This window comes from Carassius auratus, chromosome 31 (genome assembly GCF_003368295.1).
Source record: "Carassius auratus strain Wakin chromosome 31, ASM336829v1, whole genome shotgun sequence".
In the NCBI taxonomy this organism is placed as follows: domain Eukaryota; kingdom Metazoa; phylum Chordata; class Actinopteri; order Cypriniformes; family Cyprinidae; genus Carassius; species Carassius auratus.
The window spans coordinates 20,729,690-20,748,788 of NC_039273.1; the positions used below are offsets into that span (position 1 = coordinate 20,729,690).

Here is a 19,099-nt window from a genome sequence, read left to right on the forward strand (position 1 = left end):
TGGAGAATAGCTGTTTTTCTCTATAACACCATAAACATAAAAAATATCCACAGGGTGATTGTTAATCATGAATGATTATCATAATCTCTAGATTAAATTTGACTAGGAACCCTTGTTGTACTCTAATGTGAAATGTTGCAGGTAAGTTCTGTCTGCATGCATTTAGACTCTACAGTAACCAGAGAAGGGGTGCCAGTCAGACCTGTTCCAGGAGCATTATGCATGTCTGGATCTGCTACAGTGAAGCACTGCAGCACTGGAGAAGAGGCACTGCAGACACACGCTGTACAAAATGTACAGTATGCTTGCTCACTTGCTGTTTAAAAGTTTATTCACTGCCTATTTCCAACACAGAAAAACATTCCTGTACACACAAAATCTGTACCTGTTTTGCAGCTCCCCAGTGGAGCCAGCTCTCAGTGTTCTCTTTCTGTACCAATAATTTTGTGGCATATTCAATATAAATAATAAGTAATAAATATATTATTATCTAATATATTATTATCCAGTGGTCAATACTCCTTTTTACAAAAACTTTAAAAATAAAAAAATATAAAATGCAGTCTTTTATTAATGCAAAGAGGGAAAAAACCTGCCAAAGCTGTCCAAATCCATAACAGTGCACTGCATGATAATTTTAATTCTGAAAAAAACTGTGTAAATAACCATCAGTTATTTAATTAGTTTCCAGGATTTATATATTATTCTTATATTATTTAATTATATCCTTTCTTAATATTAGTCAACTGTTTGTTATATTTTGTAGTGTTATTTTACACTCAATAAGTTATTTAACCGATAGAGACTTTTATTTTGAAAGGCGGCTTGACGGAAGTGCTCAGAGCCCGCTCATGCACAGAGCGCGGAATACGGAGAAAGAGAGCGCCCAAAGACGGAGACTGCACACGGCGTTAGGAATTAAGGACACTTTTAAGTGAATTTATGCATCAGATTGTTGTTTTATTTTCAGTATTCTGTTTGCTTTGAGTTTGTTGCTTGACACCTGGTTGGAAAGGAGAACAAGGTAGTTAAGTTCATTTATGCTCTTATATAACATAACACACATATATTGCATGTGTCTCTGTTGACATAATTTTATGTTGTTTAGGATGAATGTTAGTGTTAATTGCGTAATTTATTGCTGTAGGATTGATTGTTTTGTTTCATTTTTATGTATAAGATCTCATAATTTCCAATATTGTTTATTCATCTGTTTTAGCTCTTACGGTGTTGTGAAGTCTATAAGGACAATAAACACAAAAGGAAAGACCGTACAACATCAGTGAATGAGTTAAATCCTTTATTCTTCAACCGGGCTGTTACAGTAAGAGCTTGCCCTACTGATTCCATTTGCTGATGTAAATGATGACAGGCGAGGGATCAAATTTGTGCACTCCTGTGAAGGAAATTGAAGTATTAAAGGCTGCACAAAACAAGGAAACAGATGATGAAATAGAAGATCGATCTGAAGTTGAAAAGAGAAATGAAGTACGTCGCTCTGTCCGTGAACGAGTTCCAACAGAAAAGATGCTTGCATATCAAAGAGAAGAGTCAGAAAAGGCAGAAAAAAGGCTTATGCATGCATATGAAAAATGGAAGGATGAGGCTCGAAAGGCAAGAGGGCTGCTGAAAACAGACATCACTGAAAGCCAATTAGCGTCAATTATAGACATATTGGAAAATGAAAGAGAAACTGTAATGAATGCATACATAAAGGTTCGAAGTTATGCAACACCACCCACTGATACAAGGAGAAGAATTGATGCTTGCGATGCCGTGACAAAGGATATTGTAAAGATTGCTTATGAGAGGATCTCAGGTGTGGATGGAGACTTTGACAGTGAGCAAGTAAAGGGGCGTCTTCGTGAACTGCTTGATCGAGATTATGCTCGCTCCATCCATGGTTCTACGGTCTCACATATCAGCTCAAAGTCGAGTACGCCCATAAGTCAACCTTCAGTGAACTCCATCCTGATGGCTAAGCGAATAGAGGCAGCAGCAGAGCTTGCAGCAGAGGAAGCAGAATATGCAACAATAATGGAGGAAAAGGAACAAAGGGAAAAAATACAACTTCTAGAAGAGAAGCAAAGGAAAGAATTGGATGCTCAAAGGAGTGAGTTTGAAAGATTACAAGCAGTGAAAGAGGTAAGAGCTGCTAAAGCAAGACTAGAAGTGTATGACAAGGAAGAAACCACTCACTCTGCTAACCAAAATGACGAGCTGCTACAGCCTGTAAGCATTTACACACACAAACCTGTGTATTCATCCTCAGTTAAGCCAACACTCAATGAAAGGGTTTCATCGCCAACACCCAATGTGGATGTGTCTTACCTTGCACAAGCTGTCCAAGACAGTATAACGTTAAACAGACTTCCTATGCCAGAGCCCACTGTTTTTACTGGTGACCCAATTCACTTCATAGAGTGGAAAGCTTCATTCCAATCACTCATCGACAAAAGACATATTTCCTCAGCAGATAAGTTATACTATTTGAAGAAGTATATTGCTGGGTCTGCTCTGAAAACCTTAGAAGGCATCTTTTACAGAAACGATGAGGAAGCTTACAAGGATGCATGGAAAAGACTTCAAGATCGATATGGACAGCCATTCACTATTCAAAGAGCATTTCGAGAGAAACTCGCAAACTGGCCCAGAATCCAGCCAAAGGACTCTGAAGGTCTCCGAAATTTCTCAGATTTCCTGACCACATGTAAGGACGCTATGCCTCATGTGAAGGGACTGGAAATACTGAATGACTGTGAGGAGAATAGGAAACTTGTGAGCAAAATTCCTGATTGGGCGGCTGCCCGCTGGAACCGCCAAGCCACACAAACACTGAGTGAGACACAAGATTTCCCATCTTTCCAAGATTTTGCACATTTCATGTCCATTGAGGCTGAGGTGGCCTGTAACCCAGTCACTTCCTTTCATGCCCTTCATGTTTCTGAAGCTAATAAGGAGAAACATAATCTCAAGGTTAGTAAGAACAAGGCCAGTGTCTTCCATACGAAGTTAGTCACGCAGCATGAGAATCCAAAGCTTACTAGTAAAATCACTAAACCATGTTTGTTCTGTAAAGGTAGTGAACATCAAATACATGATTGCTCTAAATTTACTGCAAGATCTCTTGAAGAGCGAAGACAATTCATAAAAGACACAAAGCTGTGCTATGGATGTTTGAGACTTGGTCACAATGCCAGAGACTGTCATTCCAGACATAGCTGTAACACCTGTAAGAGAAGACATCCAACCTGCTTACATGATGACGGCTTCATTAGAAAGTTAAAGTCTTCCTCTCTTCAAGGCCCAGAGAATGCACACGAGAAAGTCACAACGTCTTTAAGTGTAGAATCTGGATGCACATCTGCTAACACCTCAATGATTGTGCCAGTGTGGTTGTCCTCACAAAACAACCCAGTCTCTGAGAAACTTGTCTACGCTCTGTTAGACACACAAAGTGACACTGTCTTCATTGAATATGCAGTAAGTCAAAGTCTTAAGGTCGACTCATGCCCAGTGACACTTAAGCTCACCACTATGGTTGGGAAGGATTCATTGATATTAAGTGAAAGAGTTTCTGGTCTTAGAGTTAGAGGCTTTAATTCACCATTAGTACTAGACCTTCCCGCTGCATATACTAAAGAATGTATTCCTGCGGATCGTGCCCACATCCCTACCAGAGAGACAGCCAGGTGTTGGAAACATCTTGCTCCTCTGATAGACAAAATTCCCCCACTTCAAGACTGTGAGGTTGGTCTATTAATAGGATATAATTGTTCCAGAGCTTTGGCCCCCAGAGAAGTCATTCTTGGAGCAGAAAATGAGCCATATGCTGTTCGTACGGATCTTGGATGGAGCATTGTGGGTCCTTCCTTGACACATCATGAGTCACAAAGCAGTCTTACTATGTGTCACAGAGTATCTATCAAGGAGATTCCTGCTGTAACGCGCCAACTGACGTGATTAAAGTGTTGGAGTCAGATTTCAAAGATACTGAAGAAAAGACAAGAGTAGTGTCTCAAGATGACATTATGTTCTTGAACAAACTTGGAGAAAGTATCAGGATGAACAAAGACAGCCACTTGGAAATGCCTCTTCCATTCAAGAGAAGACCCTGTCTTCCAAATAATGAGCCTCTTGCGGTCACGAGACTTCAGCATCTAAAGCGGAGATTAATGAAGAACCAGGAGTACAGAGAGCATTATGTTAAGTTCATGGAAGATGTAATAGAGAATGGTGATGCAGAAAGAGTCATTGATGAAGGGAAGAAAGGAGAAAAATGGTACATACCTCATCACGGAGTGTATCACTCGAAGAAGCCAGGGAAATTGCGCGTGGTTTTTGACTGCTCCGCAAGATTCAAGGGAACATGCTTAAACGATCATCTTCTTGTAGGCCCTGACCTTATGAACAGCCTGACTGGCATTCTTTTGCGGTTCAGACAGTACCCTGTAGCCCTGATGTGTGATATTGAGAGGATGTTTCACCAGTTCCATGTTGACAAAGCTGATCGTGATTACTTGCGTTTTCTATGGTGTAGAAATGGAGATTTCAACTCACAGCCTCAAACGTTCCGCATGAGAGTACATCTGTTTGGTGCCTCATCGTCCCCCGGATGTGCTAATTATGGACTAAAGCATCTTGCAAGAGAAGGTGAACATCTGTATCCCCTAGGTTCACAATTTATTATGCAGGATTTCTACATGGATGATGGAGTCTCCAGTGTGGAAAATGCAGAGAAGGCCATAAAGTTGGCTCAAGAAGCTCGCCAACTTTGTGCATTAGGAGGCTTAAGGTTGCATAAATTTGCATCCAATGACAAGGCAGTTTTGGAGACAATACCGCCTTCTGAGTGTGCTGTAGATGCTACATCTGTCAATCTCTCCCTCACTGACCAGTCCTTGGAAAGAGCCCTGGGCATTTACTGGCATCTCGAACATGATCATTTCAAATTTCGTGTCATTATTAAAGACCAGCCAGCAACCCGTAGAGGTATACTGTCTACTGTGGCCTCGTTATTTGACCCCTTAGGGTTTCTCGCACCATTCTTGCTCAAAGGAAAGGCTGTTCTTCAAGAAATGTGCCGAAATGGCATGGGCTGGGACGATCCCTTACCTGATGATTTGCAGTTGGGTTGGGAGCACTGGAAGACCGATCTTCTTAACTTGGAGAAGATTCAGGTGCCTCGTTGTATTGTGCCTGCTGGGTTTGGGACAATCATAATGAGAGAGATTCATCACTTCTCAGATGCCAGCATGAGAGGATATGGCCAGTGCTCATACCTTAGGGTCAAGAATGAGCAAGGCGACATCCATTGTTCTTTGCTCATGGCTAAATCTAGAGTAGCCCCGCTTAAGGTCACCACAATCCCTCGATTAGAGTTGACTGCTGCAGTTGTGTCAGTTGCAGTGAATGATATGTTAAAGGAAGAAATGAACCTTGGAGATGCAGAAGCATATTTCTGGACTGACTCTCGAGTAGTGTTAGGTTATATAAACAATGAAGCTCGCCGCTTCCACACGTTTGTCACGAATCGAGTTCAGAGAATTCATCGCACCACAACTCCTCAGCAGTGGCGATACATTCCATCGGATGAAAATCCAGCCGATTATGCATCACGAGGTCTGAGTGTTAATGATCTGGTCACTTCCAGCTGGTTCAGAGGACCGGACATTTTGTGGGAACAGCAAATACCTTCCCCTGTGGATGTTAACCCACAACTTCCAATCGGTGACCCAGAGGTCAAAAAGGCTCAATCACTTAACACACAAACATTACAGTATTCCTGCTTATCCAACCGTTTCACAAATATGTCTTCATGGTCCAAAGTCATCCAAGCAGTTGCACGCCTACTTCGTCGTGTCAGGAAGGACAAGTCCAGTGACCACAGTACAGTGGCAGAACGTGAGGATGCTAAGTGCATCATAATTAAGGACTTACAGAGTCAGATACAGTATTGTTCAAAATAATAGCAGTACAATGTGACTAACCAGAATAATCAAGGTTTTTCGTATATTTTTTTATTGCTACGTGGCAAACAAGTTACCAGTAGGTTCAGTAGATTCTCAGAAAACAAATGAGACCCAGCATTCATGATATGCACGCTCTTAAGGCTGTGCAATTGGGCAATTAGTTGAATTAGTTGAAAGGGGTGTGTTCAAAAAAATAGCAGTGTGGCATTCAATCACTGAGGTCATCAATTTTGTGAAGAAACAGGTGTGAATCAGGTGGCCCCTATTTAAGGATGAAGCCAACACTTGTTGAACATGCATTTGAAAGCTGAGGAAAATGGGTCGTTCAAGACAATGTTCAGAAGAACAGCGTACTTTGATTAAAAAGTTGATTAGAGAGGGGAAAACCTATAAAGAGGTGCAAAAAATGATAGGCTGTTCAGCTAAAATGATCTCCAATGCCTTAAAATGGAGAGCAAAACCAGAGACGTGGAAGAAAACGGAAGACAACCATCAAAATGGATAGAAGAATAACCAGAATGGCAAAGGCTCAGCCAATGATCACCTCCAGGATGATCAAATACAGTCTGGAGTTACCTGTAAGTACTGTGACAGTTAGAAGACGTCTGTGAGAAGCTAATCTATTTTCAAGAATCCCCCGCAAAGTCCCTCTGTTAAAAAAAAGGCATGTGCAGAAGAGGTTACAATTTGCCAAAGAACACATCAACTGGCCTAAAGAGAAATGGAGGAACATTTTGTGGACTGATGAGAGTAAAATTGTTCTTTTTGGGTCCAAGGGCCACAGGCAGTTTGTGAGACGACCCCCAAACTCTGAATTCAAGCCACAGTACACAGTGAAGACAGTGAAGCATGTAGGTGCAAGCATCATGATATGGGCATGTTTCTCCTACTATGGTGTTGGGCCTATTTATCGCATACCAGGGATCATGGATCAGTTTGCATATGTTAAAATACTTGAAGAGGTCATGTTGCCCTATGCTGAAGAGGACATGCCCTTGAAATGGTTGTTTCAACAAGACAATGACCCAAAACACACTAGTAAACGGGCAAAGTCTTGGTTCCAAACCAACAAAATTAATGTTATGGAGTGGCCAGCCCAATCTCCAGACCTTAATCCAATTGAGAACTTGTGGGGTGATATCAAAAATGCTGTTTCTGAAGCAAAACCAAGAAATGTGAATGAATTGTGGAATGTTGTTAAAGAATCATGGAGTGGAATAACAGCTGAGAGGTGCCACAAGTTGGTTGACTCCATGCCACACAGATGTCAAGCAGTTTTAAAAAACTGTGGTCATACAACTAAATATTAGTTTAGTGATTCACAGGATTGCTAAATCCCAGAAAAAAAATGTTTGTACAAAATAGTTTTGAGTTTGTACAGTCAAAGGTAGACACTGCTATTTTTTTGAACACACCCCTTTCAACTAATTGCCCAATTGCACAGCCTTAAGAGCGTGCATATCATGAATGCTGGGTCTTGTTTGTTTTCTGACAATCTACTGAACCTACTGGTAACTTGTTTGCCACATAGCAATAAAAAATATACTAAAAACCTTGATTATTCTGGTTAGTCACATTGTACTGCTATTATTTTGAACAATACTGTATATGCAGAAGAAATAGCCTTACTCCGTAAGGGCAAACAGCTCCCACACAGCAGCAGGCTATACAATCTAAATGCCTTTGTTGATCTCTACTATAGGAGAGGAAGAATTGTATAAACTTGTTAAATCATCTAAACTTACAACATGTATGTTAGACCCTATACCATCTAAGCTCTTAAAAGAGGTGCTTCCAGAAGTCATAGGTCCTCTTCTGACTATTATTAATTCCTCATTGTTATTAGGACATGTCCCCAAAACCTTCAAACTGGCTGTTATTAAGCCTCTCATAAAAAAGCCACAACTTGACCCCAGAGAACTAGTTAATTATAGACCAATCTCGAATCTCCCTTTTCTGTCCAAGATACTAGAAAAGGTGGTATCCTCACAATTATATTCCTTCTTAGAGAAAAATGGTATATGTGAGGATTTCCAGTCAGGATTTAGACCGTATCATAGTACTGAAACTGCTCTCCTTAGAGTTACAAATGATCTGCTCTTATCATCTGATCATGGGTGTATCTCTCTATTAGTTTTATTGGATCTTAGTGCTGCGTTTGACACAATTGACCACAACATTCTTTTGCATAGACTTGAACACTTTGTTGGCATCAGTGGAAGTGCATTAGCATGGTTTAAATCGTACTTATATGACCGCCATCAGTTCGTAGCAGTGAATGAAGATGTATCATATCGATCACAAGTGCAGTATGGAGTACCTCAAGGCTCAGTTCTAGGGCCGCTACTCTTCACGCTTTATATGTTACCCTTGGGAGATATCATCAGGAAACATGGTGTTAGCTTTCACTGTTATGCTGATGATACGCAGCTCTATATTTCCTCGCAGCCCGGTGAAACACACCAATTTGAAAAACTAATGGAATGCATAGTCGATATAAAAAATTGGATGACGAGTAATTTCTTACTGCTAAATTCAGAAAAAACAGAGGTGTTAATCATAGGGCCTAAAAACTCTACTTGTAATAACCTAGAACACTGTCTAAGACTTGATGGTTGCTCTGTCAATTCTTCGTCATCAGTAAGGAACCTAGGTGTGCTACTTGATCGCAATCTTTCCTTAGAAAGCCACGTTTCTAGCATTTGTAAAACTGCATTTTTCCATCTCAAAAATATATCTAAATTACGGCCTATGCTCTCAATGTCAAATGCAGAAATGTTAATCCATGCATTTATGACTTCAAGGTTAGACTACTGTAATGCTTTATTGGGTGGTTGTTCTGCACGCTTGGTAAACAAACTACAGCTAGTCCAAAATGCAGCAGCAAGAGTTCTTACTAGAACCAGGAAGTATGACCATATTAGCCCGGTCCTGTCCACACTGCACTGGCTCCCTATCAAACATCGTATAGATTTTAAAATATTGCTTATTACTTATAAAGCCCTAAATGGTTTAGCACCTCAGTATTTGAATGAGCTCCTTTTACATTATACTCCTCTACGTCCGCTACGTTCTCAAAACTCAGGCAATTTGATAATACCTAGAATATCAAAATCAACTGCGGGCGGCAGATCCTTTTCCTATTTGGCGCCTAAACTCTGGAATAACCTACCTAACATTGTTCGGGAGGCAGACACACTCTTGCAGTTTAAATCTAGATTAAAGACCCATCTCTTTAACCTGGCATACACATAACATACTAATATGCTTTTAATATCCAAATCCGTTAAAGGATTTTTAGGCTGCATTAATTAGGTAAACTGGAACCGGAACACTTCACATAACACCGTACTTTCTACATCATTAGAAGAATGGCATCTACGCTAATATTTGTCTGTTTCTCTCTTGTTCCGAGGTCACCGTGGCCACCAGATCCAGTCTGTGTCCAGATCAGAGGGTCACTGCAGTCACCCGGATCCAGTACGTATCCAGACCAGATGGTGGATCAGCACCTAGAAAGGACCTCTACTGCCCTGAAAGACAGCGGAGACCAGGACAACTAGAGCCCCAGATACAGATCCCCTGTAAAGACCTTGTCTCAGAGGAGCACCAGGACAAGACCACAGGAAACAGATGATTCTTCTGCACAATCTGACTTTGCTGCAGCCTGGAATTGAACTACTGGTTTCGTCTGGTCAGAGGAGAACTGGCCCCCCAACTGAGCCTGGTTTCTCCCAAGGTTTTTTTTCTCCATTCTGTCACCGATGGAGTTTCGGTTCCTTGCCGCTGTCGCCTCTGGCTTGCTTAGTTGGGGTCACTTCATCTACAGCGATATCGTTGACTTGATTGCAAATTAAAACAGACACTATTTCAACTGAACAGAGATGACATCAATGAATTCAATGATGAACTGCCTTTAACTATCATTTTGCATTATTGAGACACTGTCTTCCAAATGAATGTTGTTCAGTGCTTTGGCGCAATGTATTTTGTTTAAAGCACTATATAAATAAAGGTGATTGATCACAACGGATTGCTCAAGGTGGGAGGAAGGCTTTGTGATGCTTCTGCCCCTAACTCTGTTAAACATCCAGTGTTAATTCCAAAGGAACATCACCTTACAAAACTTCTGATCGCTGATTGTCATGAAAAAACGGCACATCAAGGGAAGGGCTTGACTATCAATGAGATCAGATCAAGAGGATTTTGGATAACAGGAGTAAACAGGACTGTAGCATCCTTTATACGACAGTGTGTGAGATGTCGCAAGCTTCGCAGACCCACTGAAGAGCAAAAAATGGCTAACCTGCCCTCAGAGCGCATAGATCCATCCCCTCCATTCACATACAGCGGAATGGATGTTTTTGGTCCGTTCTTCACTAGACAAGGCCGTAAATCGTACAAGAGGTATGGACTTATTTTTACTTGTTTCTGTTGCAGAGCCATCCATATTGAGATGCTGGATGACATGTCCACAGACGCCTTTATCAATGGTCTACGTTGTTTCATCGCTGTAAGAGGAGCAGTAAATCAAATAAGGTGTGACCAAGGCACTAATTTCATTGGAGCCAAGAATGAGCTCACCAAGGCCATGGAAGAGATTGACACCAACCGTCTGGTAACATTCGTAGCAGAAAAACAGTTTGACTTTGTCTTTAACGCACCCCATGCAAGTCACACTGGCGGAGTTTGGGAGAGACAGATTAGAACTGTCAGAAGTGTTCTTCGTTCCACTCTGTCCCAGTCATCTGGAAGGCTAGATGATTCTTCTCTGCGAACATTTTTCTATGAAGCCATGGCCATTGTAAATAGTCGTCCACTCACTGTAGATAACTTAAGTGATCCCTGCAGTCCTGAGCCTCTAACCCCTAATCACCTCCTCACCCTGAAAACTACTCAAGCCTTACCACCCCCTGGGAAGTTTGTCAGAGAAGACCTATATGGTCGTAAGAGATGGCGCCATGTCCAATACTTAGCAGAACAGTTTTGGGGACGTTGGCACAAGGAGTATGTGTCTAACATTGCAACAAGACAATGCTGGCTTTCACCAAGAAGGAACATGCAAGCGGGAGATATAGTCTTGGTGAAAGCAGCCGATCTGCCCAGGAATGAGTGGCGCTTGGCAGAAGTTATTGAGACTGTCGTTGACAAAGATGGTTTGGTGAGAAGAGTAAAGATACGTTTTGGAGACAGAAATCTGGGAAAGGATGGTAAACGTCTGAACAAACCATCATTAGTTGAACGCCCAGTGCAGAAGCTGGTCCTGCTGCTGGAGGCACACTGAACATCCTGACATATCCTTTGATTTAAGCAGTTTATAGTAGAACAAGTTTCAGTTTGCTTTACATCTAGCCTTAAACATTGGTATTTTACTTTAGAAATCATTCGTGACTAAAGTTTAAAATTTATAGTCACACATGATTGGTGGGAGTGTAAATAACCATCAGTTATTTAATTAGTTTCCAGGATTTATATATTATTCTTATATTATTTAATTATATCCTTTCTTAATATTAGTCAACTGTTTGTTATATTTTGTAGTGTTATTTTACACTCAATAAGTTATTTAACCGATAGAGACTTTTATTTTGAAAGGCGGCTTGACGGAAGTGCTCAGAGCCCGCTCATGAGAGCGCCCAAAGACGGAGACTGCACACGGCGTTAGGAATTAAGGACACTTTTAAGTGAATTTATGCATCAGATTGTTGTTTTATTTTCAGTATTCTGTTTGCTTTGAGTTTGTTGCTTGACACCTGGTTGGAAAGGAGAACAAGGTAGTTAAGTTCATTTATGCTCTTATATAACATAACACACATATATTGCATGTGTCTCTGTTGACATAATTTTATGTTGTTTAGGATGAATGTTAGTGTTAATTGCGTAATTTATTGCTGTAGGATTGATTGTTTTGTTTCATTTTTATGTATAAGATCTCATAATTTCCAATATTGTTTATTCATCTGTTTTAGCTCTTACGGTGTTGTGAAGTCTATAAGGACAATAAACACAAAAGGAAAGACCGTACAACATCAGTGAATGAGTTAAATCCTTTATTCTTCAACCGGGCTGTTACAAACTGGAAAAAAAGTAACAAAAATAAATAAATAAATAAATAAATAATTATAAACACAAAATAAAACTGCTTAAAATAAAATAAGAATGAGCTTGCACCCATTGTTTTTATAAGTTAAAAACTGCTGAACTGCTTAAAATAAAATAAGAATGAGCTTGCACCCATTGTTTTTATAAGTTAATGTATACAGTATATGTTTACTTATTTGTTTGTTTGGTTTACCTTACAATATTATAAATATTGGGGATTTGTTAATGACTAATTAAAATTATTATTTTTTTCTTCTTCTTTTTCATTGTTCATTGTGAGGGTTATTGTAATTACGGTACGGTATTGTAATTATAATATATATATATATATATATATATATATATATATATATATATATATATATATATATAAACACTTCGAGGCGGAGCCCCGCCCCTTCGTCCAGACTGCACTCTGGGCTACTTGAAAAGAAGACAAGAAAACCTAGAATATCTGGCAACCCTAGAGTCTTTGAATCAGGCGCGGCCAGGAGAATTTCGAGGGAAAAACTCATCTGATAACACGGTGGGTGTTTTAAATGTGAAATTGTAAATGTAACATATTATTTATTAATAAAAACATATCTTAATGCGTATGTGCTAGTATCACTGCAGATTACAGAGGCTGCGATATGTATAAATGTAATTTAAGTAAAGTTAGTCCAAATAGCTAGAGCTACAGTTTCGCCATGTTCAATGTAAGATAATAAAACGAAAGCAAAAGAATAGTCGAGAAACTGCTCTATTAACCGAAATATTTTATCCGGATCGTCAGAGAATCGTAAACCGATCTATTTAATATTAAAGTAATAAACACATAATAGTAAGTTGACAAATAAGTATTTGATAATACAGCAGATGACTGAAGAATCGATCTGAGACATAAAAGTTTTGGAAAGTGTTGAAAAATGTATGGCTCATCTGATCGCTGAGTGAACATCAAGCCTTGTGCATCATAGACTCAGTTTCGATTTCTTAGTGTTAATTATGTATTAGAGCTTTTATTTCACTTAGTTCATGTCAGTAGCCTACTATTGGCTATTATTAGCTTATTAACTTTTTGTAACTTCGTGTAGCCTACAGCTTTGCTTTGAAGTGAATATGAACAATTTACTGTACTGACTACAATTACAAACTGACATACTAACCTCTCTGTTCTTCTTCTCTCCAGCTGCTTAGGGTTGATTTTGAAATATGGACAAAAAAGAATCAATTAATAGAATTTGCCAAAATAAAGTTTTCCTCTTGGAGACTCTATCTGTAGAAGCCGAAATCATCTTGCAGCATGTGCAGCAGGCTGGAATTATTACAATGCGTGAGTACGGGAACCTCTCAGATATTCCTCAAAGAGAGAAGAGAGTCATCAGCCTACTGGACAAACTCATGGGAAAGGGGGAGGAAACTTGTCGCCGATTCATTGAACTTTTAAGAAAGGATGACATATTGGAAATCTTTCCATTATTAAAGGATCATGCCGTAATTTCTTCTCCAGTGCAGGAGGTGAACTTAATGTCTGAAAGATTCAGCCTGCTGTAAATGCAGAAATCAAATATGTTCTGTTCCACTGATGTGCGTATGTACTTTTATTTCAGGTTTGTCAATACAAAATAGCACAAAATCCACGTGGCACCTGTGTAATCATCAATAATGTACATTTTGCGACCTTAAGTGAAAGAATGGGATCAGATCTGGACCAAGGTTTGTCTTTTAAACATTTCTTGATGTATTTAGTTATTAGCATAATATATTTTAGTGGAATAGTTGACTCTTAAATGAACGTTTGCTAAAAATGTACTCACCCACAGGCAATCCAAGATATATATGAATTTGTTTCCACAATCAAAACAGATTTGGAGAAGTTTAACACTACATCAACTTGTGCACCAATGGATCCTCTCCAGTGAATGGGTGCCGTCAGAATTAAAGTTTAAATAGGTGATCAGTACATGACAATAATCTACAAGTAACTCTAGTCCATCATTTAAAGTCTTGTGGAGAGAAAAGTTGTGTTTTGTAAGAAACAAATCTATCATTAAGGCATAACTGCATCTGGCCAAAAAAAGAAAAAAATAGAACTTGATCTGTTCATACTTCTCTCCTGATTCAGATGACATCACTTTATCTCTGGAGCAAGTAATATTAAGGATAGAGAACTCAAATTTTACCTGAAAGCAATTATTTAAAGATAAAACATTAAATGATGAATTTATTCAAAACATGCAGCTTTTCATTTCACAAGATGATAATCAATGGACCAGCGTCATGTGGATTATTGTGATGTTTTTATCAGCAGTTTGGACTCTTATTCTGACGGCACCCATCCGATTAGTGAGGAAGTGCTGTAATGCTAAATTTCTCAAAATTATACAAAGAAACAAACTCATCTACACCATAGATGACCTGAGAAATATTTCATTTTACGGTGAAATATTCCTTTAAGTTATTTACTTTTAATTATTGTGTAAAGAAATCTTTATATAACTGGATTTGCTTTAATTGTTCTAATTATCTATTGATTTAGAAATGTTTTTTAGAATATTTAATTGTAATTATTTATAAATATTATTTATTTATAATTATTTGTATAGCTGAATTGATGGAGTTGTTTGTATTCTTTATTTTCAACCTCAGAGAAACTTGCAAAAGTTTTCCGTTGGCTGGGGTTTGAGGTGGTGGTGCACAGAAATAAAACTGCAGCTGAAATGAAGAATCTCCTCGAGGATTTGGGGAAGACAGTAGATGGAGACTGCTTTGTATGCTGCATCCTCTCCCATGGCATTAAGGAAGGGGTCTGTGGAACCGATGGAGATGTTATTTCTGTTGATAAAATACGAGAGCCTTTCAATGGCACTAACTGCCAGAGGCTAGTCGGCAAGCCCAAGCTGTTTTTCATACAGGCATGTCGTGGGAAAAGAAATCAAAATCGTGTGCAAGTCCAAGCGGATTCTTCAGAAGATGGAGAGTCAGAGATGGAAGTGGATGGTGATGATTTTGATATCACAATCCCAGCTGACACGGATTTCCTCATTGCCAGGTCAACCACTGACGGTCACCTTTCTTATAGAAAGCCAGAAGAGGGCTCCTGGTTTATTCAGTCACTTTGCCGAAACCTTGAACAACATTGTCCACTGTAAGTTTATAACATGCACTTTTTTATGCAGCATTTTTATGTGCGTTATAATTTGAATATCGAGAAAACGATAAAGGATTACATGCACAAAATCAGAATCAGATGTGTTATCAAAAAAGTTATTTTATTTATTCATTAATTTTTATGTTTCCAGAGGTACAGACATCTACACTGTCCTGCTTTGTGTGAATAATGAGGTTAGCAGTCAGGGAATCAAGTGCAAACAGATGCCAGTCCATGAAGTCGCCATGAGAAAGAAACTGGTCCTGCTGCCACCGTGAACCACTGCAAGCTCCTGCTGTGTACAGAATGGCTTACTATGCATCATGGTTCTATAGGATCATTTATAAGGGGATCTTTACCTACATTCCTGTGTCTTTGCTGATGTTCTTAAAGGAAGTTTTTGTTTTTTAAACGGACCGGGAATGTTTACTTCAAGGCAACCATGAGCCATTTAAGATTTGTTTTTCATGTTTTCTAAGTAACTTTTTGATGAACATTTTTACACATTTGTACTGTAATTTTAATGTTCTTTCTATATCCAGTTCAAATACACTTATACAGGTATTTTATAATAAAATGTTTAAATATGGTGATTTAATGCATTTAGAATTAAATGAATGTGGATATATTATTACTGTTGAGCTGTTATTTCTCCAAACTGTCGTTTGTAACTAGTGCTTGAATTAACATTGCATTAAAGTAATTCAAATTCCCTACAGAGATAATTGAAGAAATGTAATTGACAAAAATAAACTGAATCCCATTTTTGGTGATCCTATGCATTTTTTTTCCCCATATTTTATTTAATAATGACAAAACTCAGATTAATGAGGCCTACGAAAAATCTGTTCCAAAATACATACCAAAAAATAAATTATAATATTGCATAACAAGGGATTTACAAGCTATTTTTTGTGTGTTTTTTGAACAGGAACACCAAAAGCGTTATAGGCATTTAAACACAACCTGAGACGAGTCTCTACCCGCACATCAAGTATTGTCCCGCACCGCACTCTGTTGCGATGGGTCCCGCAATCATGCAGGTCTCTAACAGGAAGGTGCCTGTTATTATTTTATTATCAAGGCTCTGTAACTTGTTTTTCTATAACAAAATATAAAATATTTTTTATAACAACGTTAATGTTTAAATGAAAAAAGTGCACAATACACTACTTTTGAATGCATAATTAGTTTTGTTCAAAGCAATGAGATTAATTGCAGACAATAATGCGATTAATTGTGATAAAAATGTATTCGTTGCCCAGCACTAATATATATGTATTTATACTAATTTTAATGTTATCATAACCGAAACATAATTTATAGGACATTTTGATTCCAAGGTATTACGACCTTTAAAATGCATGTCTACAATGACTACAAATGTTAGTTTTGATCAGTCTTAACCCATCAGCTCCATTTTTATTTGGAATACATTCAGGAAGGTTTTCTTTGTCTCCCTGCATAACATTAAAAAAAAACACTTAGTAATATAAAAATGGCTCAAAAAAAATTAATCAGACGTTGTATAATCTAAATAAGACATTTTTGACTGTGGCCTATTGGTTAGAGATTTGGACCTAAAGGTCACAGGTTCTTGTCTCAGTACCAGCAGGAAATGAGAATGAACAGTGCTCTCTTCCACCCACATTACCCATAACTGAGGTACCCTTGAGCAAGGCACTTAAACTCATGGGACACCTTACTTGGCTACATGCCACTTTCACTTTCATTGAATAATAAAATAAAAATACTTGCTTGTGAATTCCTCCCTACAGACTTCTTTTTCTTTGAGCCATCTGATTCTTTGACCTTCTTCTGCTCATTCTTGTTACACTGACTTGTCAGATTTTTGTTGCCGCCAGTACCAATTGTATCCATCAGTAATCACAACAGTAACATTACGATTGTATATCAACAAAATTATGCATCAAATTTAGAACTCCTAGAAATTTAAATGGCTTTAAAATATCTGTGCACATTTGTACACAGTACACATAAAAGAGTAAACACTCGGGAACAATGACTTAAGTAACAATGCAGACCAAAAAATAATAATAATTTAAATGGCTGTCATAAAGAATATAATAAATGCTCTGTAACAACTAAGAACATATTGATAAACAATAACTTTATGATTGAAAAAAGCATTTAAAAAAAGAAAACTTACCTTAAAATGTGAACTCAAGGACTAAGTGTCTCCTTATATAAATGGCATTATCATGCAATTTGTTAAATCGAAACAACTTATATTCTTTTTTAGAAAACACATAATTATCTGAAATTATAATGACTTTTTTTCCAATATTCTGTCACAGCTTTAACTAATAAATGACAGTTCAGAAAAATAACAATTTTACTGCTTTTAAAACGACAAATTGTTTGCATGAGTGTAACCACATTGGGTTGTACATGATTGTCAGGGTGGGGGACCAAATGTAGGCCTTCTTAATGAATTCAACTTTTCAAATGTAGATTGCAGTTGATACTACTGATAGCCTATTTCACGAGTTCACACTTACATATAATTAGCTGAAATATTATAATGCATATTTGGCATGCTGTCCGGGGAACGGCCTGAATCTAGAATACCCCCCATATATAAAAGTGTAAAATTAACTCTAAGTGGAGGAAATGGATTGGAGAAGTGATGCAGATAAACTGTCAATGGAGACATGTAAGTCAGCTGTATTTATACCCTAGGGTTGATTACCTTAAGTGTGCTCCACCTGTGCTAATTAGGCTAAGTATCTGACGTGCTCCTCCCGAATCTTGTTCATGAAACTTCATTAGAAGAATGAGTCCTGTTTACCACCCTAAATAATAATGTTTAGGAAGGAGATTCTGTGTGGAGATTCCTGTCCAAACAACTTCCTAACATCGACTTGTCACCATCACCACCCCCAAATTTTGAGCCAACCACAAACAATTGCAATTACCTCTAAAACTTTTGATGTCCACAGGAACATTCAGTGTTGACCCTCAATTGCCAAACAAAAGTTTCCCAAAGAAATACTGGCAACCTAAATTTCTTCTCCTGAGTGCTACCACCAATATTTTCAGTCCCCAAGAAAGAACATGGTAAGGTTTAAGTCTGGATTCATATGCATGAACAGAGGAAAACTGCTTTATTACATGGAACAACAGTTTTCATAAAGCCTGAAGGTCCCAGACTGACCTGTTTCTACTAAATACAAAAGCTGCAGTGACTCTTGTATTGTAACCTAAAGGATCAGGATGAAAGCAGCATGGAGAGAAACCAAAGGTTGGCAATAAATAAAAGCATAGTAGCCTCCTGGGAAAATAGTTACAGGTTTCCAAGGCACAATAACACCTCTCAATATTATCTACAATTTTTACTTCTTTGTAGACAGGTTTAGGAATTAATATATTCAGAATAAGGTCAAAAGGCCCAAAGGTATTTGAGGAAATAGTACATACATACAATATTCCTATAAAACGTTAAATAAGAAATTTCATATTCAAATCACAAAATAAATCTCTTGATATGCCACCATCAACTATCTTGGAACAGAAATGATATTTGGCTAAGATGCGTTGAGTTTACATCCACACTATATCATTGCATACTGTATGCATGGGAGTGGGAAGTCAACCAGTTTCTGAAAGATGTGAAAGAAATAGAGAAGATCCTTGATGTTATATTCCATTGCCTTTACAGGAGATCAAATTTTGTTTTGTTTTTTAAATATACATTTATAAACATGTATCCTGAAAAATAAATGTTCTTTAGATTGAAGGTGTTTGGGCAGAAAATATAGGACATATGTCAATGAAAAAGATTTTAATAGATCTTTGGCAGAGTTTGGGGACCTTTCTTTAGACATGGTGAGGTGATAGCAGAACATTACTGTGATGAAATGGGAAGTTT

The 19,099-nt window shown here is 38.2% G+C and overlaps 3 protein-coding genes across 4 annotated transcripts; all 3 read left to right on the forward strand.

The window, feature by feature from the left end:
- The first annotated feature begins 863 nt into the window (after positions 1–863).
- LOC113050790 (uncharacterized) lies at positions 864–3,999 on the forward strand. Its single transcript, XM_026214091.1, has 2 exons — positions 864–1,024; positions 1,220–3,999. Exon 2 carries the CDS (start codon positions 1,363–1,365, stop codon positions 3,961–3,963), a length of 2,601 nt encoding a protein of 866 aa, XP_026069876.1. The 5' UTR covers positions 864–1,024; positions 1,220–1,362; the 3' UTR covers positions 3,964–3,999.
- Positions 4,000–9,886: 5,887 nt separating this feature from the next.
- Positions 9,887–12,388, forward strand: LOC113050792 (uncharacterized). Of its 2 annotated transcripts, XM_026214095.1 has the most exons (3): positions 9,887–11,746; positions 11,942–12,059; positions 12,355–12,388. In XM_026214095.1, exon 1 carries the CDS (start codon positions 10,270–10,272, stop codon positions 11,254–11,256), a length of 987 nt encoding a protein of 328 aa, XP_026069880.1. In that variant the 5' UTR covers positions 9,887–10,269; the 3' UTR covers positions 11,257–11,746; positions 11,942–12,059; positions 12,355–12,388. The 2 variants fall into 2 exon arrangements, with proteins under 2 accessions (XP_026069880.1, XP_026069879.1); XM_026214094.1 differs by lacking the exon at positions 12,355–12,388 and having other exon boundaries at positions 11,942–12,348.
- Positions 12,389–12,462: 74 nt separating this feature from the next.
- On the forward strand, positions 12,463–15,987 carry LOC113050791 (caspase-8). The gene is made up of 5 exons (XM_026214093.1): positions 12,463–12,600; positions 13,246–13,574; positions 13,667–13,772; positions 14,706–15,204; positions 15,359–15,987. The coding sequence occupies exons 2-5, from the start codon at positions 13,269–13,271 to the stop codon at positions 15,483–15,485; spliced, it is 1,038 nt and encodes a 345-aa protein (XP_026069878.1). The 5' UTR covers positions 12,463–12,600; positions 13,246–13,268; the 3' UTR covers positions 15,486–15,987.
- The last annotated feature ends 3,112 nt before the right edge of the window (positions 15,988–19,099 follow it).

Bases quoted from the DNA above. Each gene is read 5' to 3' on its own strand.
- LOC113050791 (XM_026214093.1), top strand. From the start codon at position 13,269: ATGGACAAAAAAGAATCAATTAATAGAATTTGCCAAAATAAAGTTTTC. The intron at 13,773-14,705 runs GTTTGTCTTTTA...TTTCAACCTCAG, and splicing joins GGGATCAGATCTGGACCAAG to AGAAACTTGCAAAAGTTTTC. The intron at 15,205-15,358 runs GTAAGTTTATAA...TTATGTTTCCAG, and splicing joins CTTGAACAACATTGTCCACT to AGGTACAGACATCTACACTG.
- LOC113050792 (XM_026214095.1), top strand. From the start codon at position 10,270: ATGGCTAACCTGCCCTCAGAGCGCATAGATCCATCCCCTCCATTCACA.
- LOC113050790 (XM_026214091.1), top strand. From the start codon at position 1,363: ATGATGACAGGCGAGGGATCAAATTTGTGCACTCCTGTGAAGGAAATT.